This window comes from Danaus plexippus, assembly GCF_018135715.1.
Source record: "Danaus plexippus chromosome 18 unlocalized genomic scaffold, MEX_DaPlex mxdp_35, whole genome shotgun sequence".
Lineage (NCBI taxonomy): Eukaryota > Metazoa > Arthropoda > Insecta > Lepidoptera > Nymphalidae > Danaus > Danaus plexippus.
The window spans coordinates 1,324,248-1,338,023 of NW_026869854.1; the positions used below are offsets into that span (position 1 = coordinate 1,324,248).

The following is a 13,776-nucleotide window of genomic DNA, read 5'->3' on the forward strand; positions in this document are numbered from 1 at the left end:
AAAATTCCTAGATGTAGGAACATATATAATTTTTTTAAATGATTTATTTTTATATACTGTCACCCATTGGACTGGATCAAAACTACAGAACGAGTTTTAATGCAAAAGATTTGTATGGCTTACCTAAATGAAGTTTCCAACACACTAGTCTCTATTTTGTCTCAAAAAAGAGATAGCTAATTTCAAATATTCTTTTCACCGGAAACTGCTTTTGAGCATTGTATACAGAAGTTATGCTGAAAATATTGCACTTTGAGAACATTTTTTTTTTTTAATTTTGAGTTACGTTGTATTGGTGGTATTTTAGAATCTAAGAAAATCAATTTCACCATTTTTTTTTAATTTTCAATGAAGACTGATGTGGTATGAGATATTTTTTTAAATTTAAGTAAGATATTTAACATTTTTTTAAGGGTTTCATCACTAAACTCATATTTTTTTATTAAATTTTATTTGGGAAAGAAAAGTTAATACTCTGCTTTAGTTACACATTATATTTATATTTATATATATACTGGTTTTGATTCCTTTCCCTCATTTTCAGAACTGGCAAAAGTAACAACTTCTAACAACATTTCTAGGCATGGATCCACTAGAATCTAGTTTATCTTTGAATGCGCAAACTAAAATAAATACATTCCCAATGACACGCGAAACGTGTGGTCCCGAATGAAATTTTCCACAGCACACCGTTTACCAAAAAAAAAGGTGATACGTGTAAATAAATGTCGTATTTTTTTTACATACATATATATTCAATGTTATTCAATTCTTTTCATCTTTACAATAACTAGAGAGTCATTATTTCATTCTTCGTATTAAAATTGGAAAAAAATTTATTCTGTAATTTAAATTATTTACTTCTCAAACTTTACAATAAATAACGAATGACCTTTTACAGAAAAGTCCTTTAATAATATAACATCCATGGATTTAACGAAAAATGGACATTTACCTTCGCGTTCTACAACGAGGTTTTACTGGGATTTATCATTTTGTTTTAGAAATATTGCGGTATTTTTGTAAACCACCACGAAATTAGGGTCCAAGAAATTTTATTACAAGAATAAATTATTTCGGTTGAATATTATTAAAACCAGAATAATTCATTCATAATTTTAATAGTATGAGAACGTTATTTAATTATTATTTAACCTTTTTTAAAAGGATGATATTTAAGCTCCTGATTTAGATCAATATTTTGTCTTCAGTTAAAATATCTTTAATTCTGATATTTAATAGTTGTAGAAGAAATAAAAAACATATTCAATGTGCATACAAAAAAACTGTGAAGTTCTTAAAAGATTATTATCTGATAATCGATAAAAGTTTGTACTAATGATGACATCAACAACAACATTACGATCACCAATAGCGGCGTTCGCTGGCGAAAAATAGAATTTAAAATCAATTTGCCAATACAGATTCATTGGTAAAGTTCTAAATATATAAGAAAACTTTGTTAATAAACTTTTTGGGGGCCTTTGTAGGATTTACACGAGCTGATAAAACAAGAGAAACCTGAGATATTTGACAATTAAAATCGTGAACGAGTCTGAGATGTCTGGCTCAACACTTTATAGAATAACAACTCAAAGAGTGATGAGATTGAACTGAAATTAAAGTTTTATTTCGAACAACAATTTAATTATTTTTGCTATATTATATTTTATCCGTAATTCGAAGATAACGTTAGTAGTGCAATCGTTAGTAACATTATTTTATTTTAAACAATGTACCCATGAAAGAGATAGCAAAGATGCTAAATTTAATGAACTGTGAAAATATATTTGTATAGAGTATGATGAAATCGTTATAGAAATGTAAACATTTTCATATTCTAAATAGCAAAACAAAAAATTCTTTGTTTACTTGGGGCTCAAATGTTACGAAGCTCGCCCTTAAGCGTATATACACACTGAATATTATATAAACATGGTATATAACATGTAACATATTCACGTTTTATTAGAAATAAATAAGATTACGTTGTATTTATCACCCAAGAGATCACTCCTAGATGCATCAAGGGATGTAGTAAAACGAATGTAGCAGAGTAAAAACGTGGTCTTTGTATCGTCATAAACGAAACGTAAACAAGATCAAGCTATAAAGTAAAAAGAAGAGCGATGTACGCCTCAAGTACCAAGTAGAAATAATACATTTATTTTTCCAAAGAAAAACGATGAACGTTATTAGATAAGACAGTTTATTTAGGTCATACAAAAACGTTATACGTATTAATTAATAAAAAATAATATATAATAAATATCATTAATTTCTATCAAATGTTATCTTTCATTCAGTTTATATATCTTATTTCTGTTCACTAATCCCTTAATACTTTATACTTTATAGTATAAAAGTTTTGACGCTAACCTTTCGTTACTTTCTCAGCGTGACATTATCAGCAAGCGGGTCCTTAATGATTTATGGCCGAAGTACTGTAGCAATAGGCCTTACTCCGGAGTATGTATAAATCAACTCGCATTTCTATTTGCAGATTTATTCCCACCCAAAATCCAGAGCTCTGCTAGCTTTTAAACTACTTTTGTTTCATATACTTTAACAAACGTATATTTCAATATTTGAAATTTACTGCAAGTGAAATAATGTGAACTGTTTTATTTTCTACATTCCATTTCAGCTATATTAGAACTTATGTTGGGTCTTATTACATATCCGTATATATACGGTATATTATTATTACATCTCTGGAGTATTATTGCATATCTGTATTTATATAAAGACTTATATAACTGTATTATGGAATATAAATATAGCATTAAATAATTTCATTTTTTAATAAATATTGTATTGAAAATAATAAAACCGTATTGCAAAGGCAATATGATATTTTTATCATTCCAAAATTCAGTAATGGGAAAGTTATTATAATATTATCGACCTCAAAGGGTAAGCAAAACGGAATAAGGAAGCGGCTTTTATTATAAGGGTATAACTTAATATCCTGGTTCTATAACGCTGTGGAAGGTTTTAGATCATTTTTAATTATATTGTATATTTATAGGAAAAGTAATACCTAAATAGAATTTCACTGTGGCATAAAGTTGGTATTGAAATGATGATATAAAATATTTAAAATCCGTAAGAATATTTAACTAATTTGATAAAAGATTTCATGCTGGAAAATATCCAATACAAAATTCGATTCGATTAAATCGTTGAATGAAAACAGACTTTAAAATTTTACTTCTACTACCTCTTGATAATCGAATATTTTGTGTCCTAGACTCTCATGTCTAAATCAATAGCAGTTATTGGAAAATGAATACAGTAACAATAACTCCTGAGTGCCATTACTGAGCGGAAAACTTGAGTGATTTTCACTCAATGCAAAGAGTAGAACTTGGATACAAAACAAAGAAACGCATTCACATTTCTTAGTCAGTCTTATAGTTGTTCTGACTTTAATGAAGAAACTTGAATGATCGAATTCATTGATATATAAAAGTTTTTCAGAAAAACAGAAAATTTCAACTTTGATAACGAAACCAAAACTCACGTTTGACCTTATTTCTGCTTAATTAAGGTTCTGTTCCAATTACATATGATAAATAATTAGAGAAATATGAAACAAAGATATTATACTAAAAAAAATATTACAATATTTTTAATTTGGATCTATTTTTGTCTCTCAATCTCAATGTTGTTACACATTTGGCCGCATCTCGAAGTAGGCAAAACTTATTAATAAATTCATGTAAGCGTGAGATCTTCGTGAGGGTCTTGTAAGATTATTTCACATTTTTCTTGTCCTTGGTATTGGAATACCAATTGAGAAATCGCTGTTTTCATTACATCACATCTCATCCCGTGTTGTAATTTCTGAATGAAAGCCTATTCGTATCTCTTTTTTTTCTTTCTCTAGTAATATAGGTTATTTGAATTGAATAAATTGTTATACGCCTTTTACTATTTTATTAATAGTTGTTTATAAGAAATACAACAATATGTTATATTTTTAAGACGATTATATAAAAAACCACATCGCGTTTATGGAGGATAATCTTGTTATACATATGACAATTCTTTAATTTTTATTTTCAAGTCATTTTAAGTCCCTAATTCATATTGACAGAGAATATTTAATTTAAGTGACCCTCAAGTCATGCAAAGGGATGTTTTTCAAAAAAAAATCTTCGCGACACATATGTCGGTATGAACAGTATACAGTAATCAATATATAGTATAGAGCTATATAACACAGTTGCAAAGTAAAGGTTTAGGTAAAAGTGGTGTGACCAGTAAGTTTGGCAAGTTGTTAAGACACTAACGGTATTCTTGAAACTGCTGTCCAGCCTTTAAGACCAATATCGTCTACAGATAGACCCAACTTTACTTCACTTCAACTTAATTTCACTAGAACTGACTTCAATGCGATGAAGCGTACAGAAAGTATTCTATTATTATAAATACGATGTAATGTATGCCTGCGTAATTATTAGACCACTATAAAAAAAATACTGATCTCAATTAAACAATATTTTATATTAAGAGCTGCTGCCAAACTTAAAACACGAGGAAAATGGCAGGTAAAATATAGCACGGAAAAATTTGGTAAAATAGAGTTAAGGAATAAGCGAGCAAACGGTCTCTATGGGACTGTGAACATTTAGATAGAAAAAAAAAGGGGAAAATGTCATTGACACCACAACGAGAGAGCTCCAGAGAGAAGACATTTTAGGTCTTCATAAAAACGACACTAGTAAATTCTTTAGACACGTGTTCATAGATTACAGAAATTAGAGTAAATTCGGAAACAAATCACTCTTGTATAACATACGAACGTACAAACACGTAAATAAAAATTATAATGATGAGCAAAAAATTTTGGGTCCTTTCATTATTATAACCTCATAACCCCGAGACAGCCTAATGACAAAAAAATGAATGATGTAGACAATCATTTTGTATTCAGTGGAAAATGAGATTTATACTAAGGCCTGTACTGTACTGACAGATAAATCGCAGCGGTTTTATCGCTGACGTTGGAACGACCAAAATGTACTTCGTTGGTATTATTTCTGTATAAATAATAATAAGAAAAAACACTCTAGCTGGATAAACTCTTTATGAGGTCCATTCTGATAATGCTGAATATATATGTCCACTTCAAGCCTAAGAGATTACAGAAGTACTTTCCTTAATTTACTTTAATCTTATGGGATATAATGCAGAATTATTATTTACATAATATAATAGCCAGTTGATTTTTGTTTAAATTTCAACTATATTGCCAAACTATTTAACTTACAAACATAGACTAATGACTTTATCCACAAATTTTTTATTCCTCCTACGTACACACAGACAATTAGTATCTAACGAAATAAGCCCCTCTGTTTTGATTGTCACCGACGCAATTCGTCAAAGCATGGAACAGCAAATAAATCATTGTCTTTCTTTTATTTGTTATTAGCCGGGCTTTGATCATGATTCTAATTCTGACGTAATTTACAATGCAAATTGAACACTGCAGGAAAGAGATGAAAGCACGTCACTTGGGAGGCTGGACATGCAAAACAGACTCAGTCTCTCATCACGACGCTCGCGGGAACGCTTGCTTTTTGAATCTGTTGATGGATTTAATTTCGAAAGCTTTTAAAGATATAGCGTTAAGACAGAAATATTTTTTAATCGTTTATTAAACTTATATGATATTTTTAATATTCTCTTAGTACACTATGATAAATATTGTGTGGATATTTTTTGTTTCACATAATTTACAGATTTGTTTTAATGAACTTTATCTTTAACTGTGTTAATTTCAAGGATTTATAATAATTTATTATTTAAAAATAATGCTTAAGACTATGACTTCTTATTTAAATCTCTATTATTAAATACCATATTGTTAAAATGTTTAAAGCAAATTTAAATGAGACTAATATATTTCGGATATACTACGCGGATTTTATTATTTTAAAAAATAAAATGAATAAAACTCTCGAAAATCTTAGATCTCATTATGTTTAAAGCAAATGTTGGAATATAAGTGTAATACCATAGTATTTTTTTTTTTGCATAAACATTTTCAAAAGATTCCATAATTTAATAAATAAAAAACAACTTTCGGAGAAAAAGGAACGCCGTAAAAGTAATTAATTACATTTTTCATATCGTAAATATATACTACGATTTTTTTTTACAATTCATTAGCAATTATTATTCGAGAAAAATAAAAAATGCAAAAAAATATTTCACCGAGAAAATTGTTTTGTAAAGCTTAAAACTTAAAATGCATCCACCGTCCATTGCAGAGCTGAGTTATCGAGAAATTATAAAGAATACATTCTTCACCCAGCTATAACGATTCAACCGTGGAAGTTTGCAATCCATGAGCTGAATTAAAGAGGAAGACTCGAATTTTTATGGTGCCTGTCTTGGGTGAGATTTACAATAAAATACGGTTCATTGACGCGAAATATGCCATTTTTGATCTTAGGCCGTTGAGTTTGGTTACATTTTGGCTTGTGTGCTGTCAATCTGTGGGTAATGAGTTACAAAACATCGGGTTAGTGTGTTCCAAACGTTTATCTTAGGAAAACGGTAACATTGTTGATAACGCGACTCTTGTTCCCGACTTGGCCAAGTTTTTACAACCCTTTTTTCAGGCCGCCTTTGTATATTGTCTTTGGATTGCTTAAATATTTTCATATTGAATTTATTCTGATATAAATATGTAGATATGTATTTATAATTTCAAACGTATATTGAAATCAATACATATTAATTTGATTGGATGCTCGTTTTTATATAACTGCAATGAACACAAATTGGCTCGCAAGTAAATTAATCCAAATGAAAGCTATTGAAATTTTTAAATAAATTGCAAATTCGTATTGTATTGCTGGCATTATTTTTTATTGGGGGGAAATGACCAAAATATCTGGATGTATATAAATATTTTTTAACCTAAATTATAATTAAAAACATACCATTCTTAGCTGCCATCGCGACTGTTGCACCAAGGATCGCAGTGGAAGCGATGAATCGCCACAACGCTAGCGGCATGATGATCACGAACACAACACCATCACATCACATCACAAACCAGATATCACGATGTCCGCAGCCTCATCACAGGCTACCCATCATACTGTACACAAAATACGTACGTCGAAGCACAGTTTATTTTATTCTAATAAAGTACACACCCCATCAAAACACTGTCTTGCTTAAGTTAGATGTTCGTATGACATTTTAGAATAACCAATAATTTTTGACGAGGTCAAGACATCTGAAACAGAAAACATCGTTCATATAGGTACATTTACAAAAAAAAATTAAATCTACATTTGTGGAATATGTTAACAAAAATTTATAATATTACATTGTAAACCAAGATAAAATTTAAAAATATTGAAGTTTACATGCAATATTTATAATAAACCAAGAATATATTTCAGGCAATACCTAAACCATCATTAAAATTATAAATCCAATTTATAAACACAGCGAATACAAATTTGACATGGCGGTAACGTAAATAGTGCATTGTCGATGTCAGACTCCCCAAATTCGAAATTCAATTCTCGAACGTGCAACGTACGCGTCAAATGAAAAGCGGTGTAGAATTGCAATTTGAAATTTTGAAATTCGAATTTCGAATGTTTTGATTATAAACAGCCAGGGTGAGGTAAAATAGTTTTTTGTTGCGACGATTTCCGGTCTCGTTTCCGGTCTGAATGAATTCATTAGTCTCGATAAATATTTCCATTTCTTATATAAACAGACAAAACATGTTCAATTTCATTTTCTATATACTTTTTGGTAAGGGTTCTTAACATTTTTATATCAATAAGAAATGGTTAAAATGAGGTATGAATATTAAGAGACTTCCAATAATAATATGTACGCTATAATTCGATTACAAATCGAATAAAAAAAAAATTGATACATTTACGAAAAATAGAAATAAAAATCATAATATATAATACCTTGGCCATTATATTTCAAACGGTCTTTACACCTGATAAATTATGGGCATTAGAACAAGACCTGGGAAATGTCGATAGCTTTGTTTTGTAAAGAGGTTTAATTTGGATAATTAATTAGCTGTAGATGGAAGCTTGTTTTTGTAATGGGCTTTGAAATTACTTTAAGGATTTTAGGAGTTCTAAATTAGATCAGAATTAAGTACAATGTCAAGTTTTTAACAATAACGATCGATGGTAACTTTTACAGCTGATTGCTTTGTATTTTGTGTTATTACGAAAAATTAAACTAATATTATTTTTTTTGAGCGTCATATTTAAAAGCGATCACTTTTTACAGTCGCAGCATTTTTTACCTCACATGTTGGAGTTTTCGACAAATACTGTATTTTTTATATCATATTTAAAAATCGAACGGCTTCTGATCTGTTTGGAGGTTTAAAATTTTACATGGAGTTAATCCTCTTCCATCACAAAATCTCATATAAACTTTAATAGATAAATATTTTTATCACAGAAATTCTTGAATTAACGAACACATAATTTATTTGAGATAAAATCGCTTACATATCTTATTTGCTAAAGCTTGGATCTCTTCGTAATTCTCATACTTTCTAAAAGAGATTCTGTAAAACCTAATTCAATTCAAATCTTCGCCACATTGTTTTAAAAATGAAACGAACAACTATATAGAGCAGTTTCTGTTCTATGTTATTATTAAATTAGTGTACGTAATTTTACTAAATTTTTATTATGAAAAGATGAATAATTCTGTCAATATTTTCCAGTATTTTCGTATACGTACCATCGTTTAGGTAAAGAGGTCTTACGCAAGTACACTGTGAATTCGTACAGCCCTCGTCGTAAATTCACTCAAGCTTACAAAAGTTGAATATAAGAAAAAGGTAATTGTTAAAATATAATAAAAGAATAAATGGAACGAAGATAACGCAATTACGTCCAAAATATAAAGTAACGGACAAAGTGAATTTTATCAAGCGAGCGGGATTAAGGAACTCATTATGAGAGTAAACAATTATATAAAAATAACCGTATTCTAATTATTAAAAAGGTACATTGTATTTTAATACGCCCTTATACATGACAGACTATATACAAATAATATTTTGAGTTGCTTTTTATCGTCTTATTCACTTAAGTACTAACGAGGAAACGGAAAGTGAAATGCTTTAAAATTGATCTAACCAAAATACAGAACATCCGGGCAACAAACGGATTATCTATAATAATAGATTCTCGATAATTTTAATTAATTCCCTCTAAATAATTTGGTTTTCGCATAGTAATGCCGTCACTAAGTGTACAACAAATTGCAGTCCGGTCCGCTTCAAAGCGCTTCCAAAATAATAAACTATGAAAAGAACCTTCTCAACTATTACATTATGCAACAACCCTTGATACTCACTTGGCTTCTATCCAAGGATTTCGGTAATTTACATCTGAAGCAGTTAAGAACCTATTTTTATAAAATTTAAGCAAGAAATGTTGAATTACATTTTAGATGCGAGCGAGGTGGTCGCTTAATAATTTTACAGTTTCAGGTACATTTCATCTTCCCAATTGAAATGGCAACTTTGAAATTAAAGAATAATGTTGTATTTACTAAAGCACTCAATTAGGATAAACGCAGTCTTTTTTGCTAAAACAAGTCTAAGTCCTAAGTAGATTACACTTTCTTTTAACACGTCTGATACATTCAAAACTGAATGGTTTCCTTTGAAGTTGCTCACAAGCAAGGGTGATAATCGTTTGTGGTTGTTTAAATTTGTCGCCATCTGTGCAATGGGAAGAAATTGAACGTGTTCGGTTCGTTACTTCAGTATATTGGTTCATTGTTGGTTAGCTCCCTCACCGTTAGTTGAGAATCAATGTTGATGAAATTCGTTGAAGTTGTACGAATTTATCCGCTCACTCCCGGTTTCCGATGTTTTTCGTGCGTTGAATCTATTGTTACATCAAAATAAACCTTTGATTTTTGCAGAACCTTCTCGTTAGTGTGCGCCGTTTCAAGTTACCGTTTCTAAAGAATTATTCCTGGTTCCCTTTGCCGTATTAAAGGACAACAAATGCTCCCTGATAACGATGTTCCCTTTTAAAAAAATGTAGTCATTAGCAAACCCATCCTTTTCTCTTACAAATAAAAGTGACAATCACTTTGATTACTTGGTTAAGCTTCCCCTTGAAGAAATGACAATTAAATAAGTGTTAATGTAAAAAACAATATTTTTGATCCATTAAAGAAAAGTCTTGCTCAGTTGGACTAAAAGTTCTTAAGTGATTATAATTTTAATTGGAGTGAATGTTGAAAGATCAAAGAATGTCTCTACATTTTTATATTTCGCAAGTCATGATTCGGTTTCAAGACTTTGACGGAGTAAAATAATATGTGTACAATTTAAGGAAACAGAATTTTTGAAAAGTTTAGTAAAATATATACATAAACAAAACGAACAAAATATATTACAAAACATACATATATATACAATACCTAAACAAAAAAATAAAGATTTATTTTTCTTGTCTCAAAAACTATTATTATATTATATATATAATAAGAGGAAATTACTAACGAGATAAAAATTCCAAAATAAAACTTATGGTAAATTAATATTTGAAAATGTATTTTTTTTAATACAACAACTCTCAATATTTAACTCACCCACTTCACTATAGATATCTTGTAACTATTGAACAATTAATTGCATATGATAATCTCCACTCTCTCTTGGTACGTTGAAGACGTATCAATCAATATGTCTTCGTTTGAAATTCGGTTCCAAAACATTTATCCAACTTAGATGTTGAAACCGAACCACACTAGATAAATTTCCCCTAAAATATTCATCTTATTTCATTCTTAAAAATTAAAATACAGAAAATACGACATATCTATTCTGATACATGTATTTTTAAATACTTCATGCCTAATCTATTATTATATAACCAAACTCTGCAATTTTTTTTATAAAACAGTACTTCTGCCTTACTTTAATATTTCATTAATTCATTTACTTTTATTTTATATTTACTGTTGCATGTAAATAATATGGTTTTTTGGGCATGAATTATTTTCTTTTGGACACATATTTACATTGGTAGTCTCTGTTAGGATTAATTAGTCTATGGGAACAACGAAATCCGACCTCTATAGCAGGACATTTTGAGCAAAAACGAAGCGAATAAGCCAACCGCATCGAGCGTCGAATATTAATGAACGGTATAATGTCCATACAACCGATTAAGACCATATGTCCTAAACAATAAGGACTAGTATTCCATAACACTTGAACATACTCATCCTACCATATAAATTTAAATAGCTCATGATCAAACATTTTCTTTCATCCCAATATTATCATAGTTTTGTATTTACGACTTCATATAATATTTCTTTGTTTATAACAAATACTTAATCTTGTAGAAGTTTGTTGTTCAATGTTCCCAAACAACTAATTACATTGGCAATTAGTGAAAGAAATCATAGCAGTAACAAAGGCAGAAAACAAACAAATACTTTTCCTTAATTTTTTCTATCAAACATTAAAACTATGACAATCTTATGCTTCTGTTAATTTCGTACTTTATAGGTTTACATTAAGCAATTAGGAACCAATTTTCAAAACTATCCTAATAATATTATATTTGTAAGGATTTGTTAAATTTTGAGGCTTTTCGCATTAGTAAATAACGTGATTATGTCTGATATATTCATTAAGATGTTTTTGTCTGTTTCATAAACACGTTAATACGGAATCCGGGAATGAATTTGTTAACTAATCAAGACCCTTAAATTCCTTTCACTGGCAAAGTGTGAAGAGAATTAACTCAATGCTGATTAATCGAAACATCGAGGACACAAACACAAGAATTTAAAGTATTACGTAAAGATACATATTATACGTTTCAAGCATACACGATTAAAAAATATCTTTCACGACGTGACTGTTTAATAAATTTATCTGAATAGGGTATGACAGCTCAATCAACTCTGTTAAAAGAAATGTTGTAATCTGGTTCGAGTTGCCGTTATGTCTATTAACAGATTATATATACTTTTATGAAAAACATATATTACATACTTTTCATAACTCTTCAGTAACATTCAAACTTCATTTTAAAATGTCTAAAGGATTGTCTCTCATTATTTTATTGGTAATCCTTAGAATATTGGAACAGTTTTCGGTAATTTAATCCTTCCAAATTTCATCGACAGCTGGCGCCCAATTATTCTGATTAGTTAATGTCCAACGTAAACCGCAGCGGTAACATCAAAATGCATCACTCTGATCATTTAACATTGTAAAATAACCTGTAATTATTTGGCTCACGTAATGGAAGTATAACGTTTTCCCAAACGGACCTCATTATAATAATTATCAAGAACAAACATTCAATGAAATTTAATTTGAATTCAAGTTATAATAGTTGTCATTTATGGTCAATGTTTTTAAATGCTTTATAATCATCACCTATATTTTATCAGAACGGAGTCCGAACTAGAAAGTAATTTTTTGTGTGGTTAGCTTAGTTAGGATTAAAAATCTCCATGGACATTTAGTTTCACAGACAATGCGCTGATAGCTATATGACATCGTTCTAATGATAAGGCGGTGGACTTATGATATTTTAGTTTACACTCATGATAAAAAATAAAAACACTTCACAAGTCACTAGTGCTAGCTAGTGCTAACGTTGCTAGTCACTAGCACTAGCAACGTTAAATCCGATATGACAAACGAGAAAGTTAATGTTGATAAATCAGATTTAATATACATATAGAGAACAAGCAGAGGAACTTTCATATTAATTTTCTTCATCAAGATATTTAATTCTTGAGAGTTTCAAATAAAAAGTATTTTTAATATCTTGACTTTTTTGAAAATCCGTTTTGGTGTATTCCCTGTCTATGTAAAGGTAGTCGGGATGAATTGAATGCTACAAATGTATTTCACGTGAGATGCATCTCGCTCGAGAGTGACACTTTCAATTTAGGTTAGTGCACCCTTATTGGATAGTTCCGTATCGTATAGCAATGGACGGTGAAATCAATATTCTAATAGACGATAACTCATACTAGGGGCTTTCATACATTAAATATAGTATGACACTTATGAACATAGATATAGTTGGGAAGAATTATGAAATCTCAGAAAATTATAGCAGCAAAAGTAAAACCAGGATAATCAGTCACAGAACTAATGTCTCAATCAATAAGTCTTCATAAATTATTTATTTCTTTAGTGTTTATTGTATATTTTATAAGTACTACAATAAAGTTATTCCTCTTTACAGAGATATACAGCAAAAAATCTAGTCTTAAACCGTACAGATATAGATTACAGAGTATTACTCTATGAAAAGCAGTCGAATATCTCCGTTTACAGACAGATTATGACATGGGAAGCCGCGTACATTTACATTTGTAGTTCTCAACCTACATATATTTTATGAATTAATATAATATTTTAAGAAGTAAATAACAAAAATAAGTCTTTAATTTTCCTTTTTCAATAATAAAACTTTCTATAGTACATAAAAACTAACGATAATTCTTTGGACCTGCCAAATCAGTGTGAAATAATACAAAGTGATCGGCTGACTTTAAATAAATGTATTGCAAACAAGACAAATATGTACCGAATAAATCAGTCCCTAAAGAAATCAATCGTAAAAAAATAAGATATTTTTTCCTAGGTCTCGGTAAATTTATTCATATTTCATATTGTTCACAATTAAAATTATATCCCCGGGGGATATTTTCGTAATAGAAGCAATTGTAGAAACTGTCATCAGT

The 13,776-nt window shown here is 29.5% G+C and overlaps 1 protein-coding gene across 1 annotated transcript in view; it reads right to left on the minus strand.

Moving 5' to 3' along the window:
* LOC116773020 (protein turtle) overlaps positions 1-7,260 on the minus strand; it is a 113,171-nt gene extending 105,911 nt beyond the window's left edge. The window contains exon 1 of the mRNA XM_032665379.2: positions 6,963-7,260. Coding sequence (XP_032521270.1) covers positions 6,963-7,038 — 76 coding nt within the window. The 5' untranslated portion in view covers positions 7,039-7,260. The remainder of the gene's footprint in view (positions 1-6,962) is intronic.
* Positions 7,261-13,776: the final 6,516 nt, after the last annotated feature.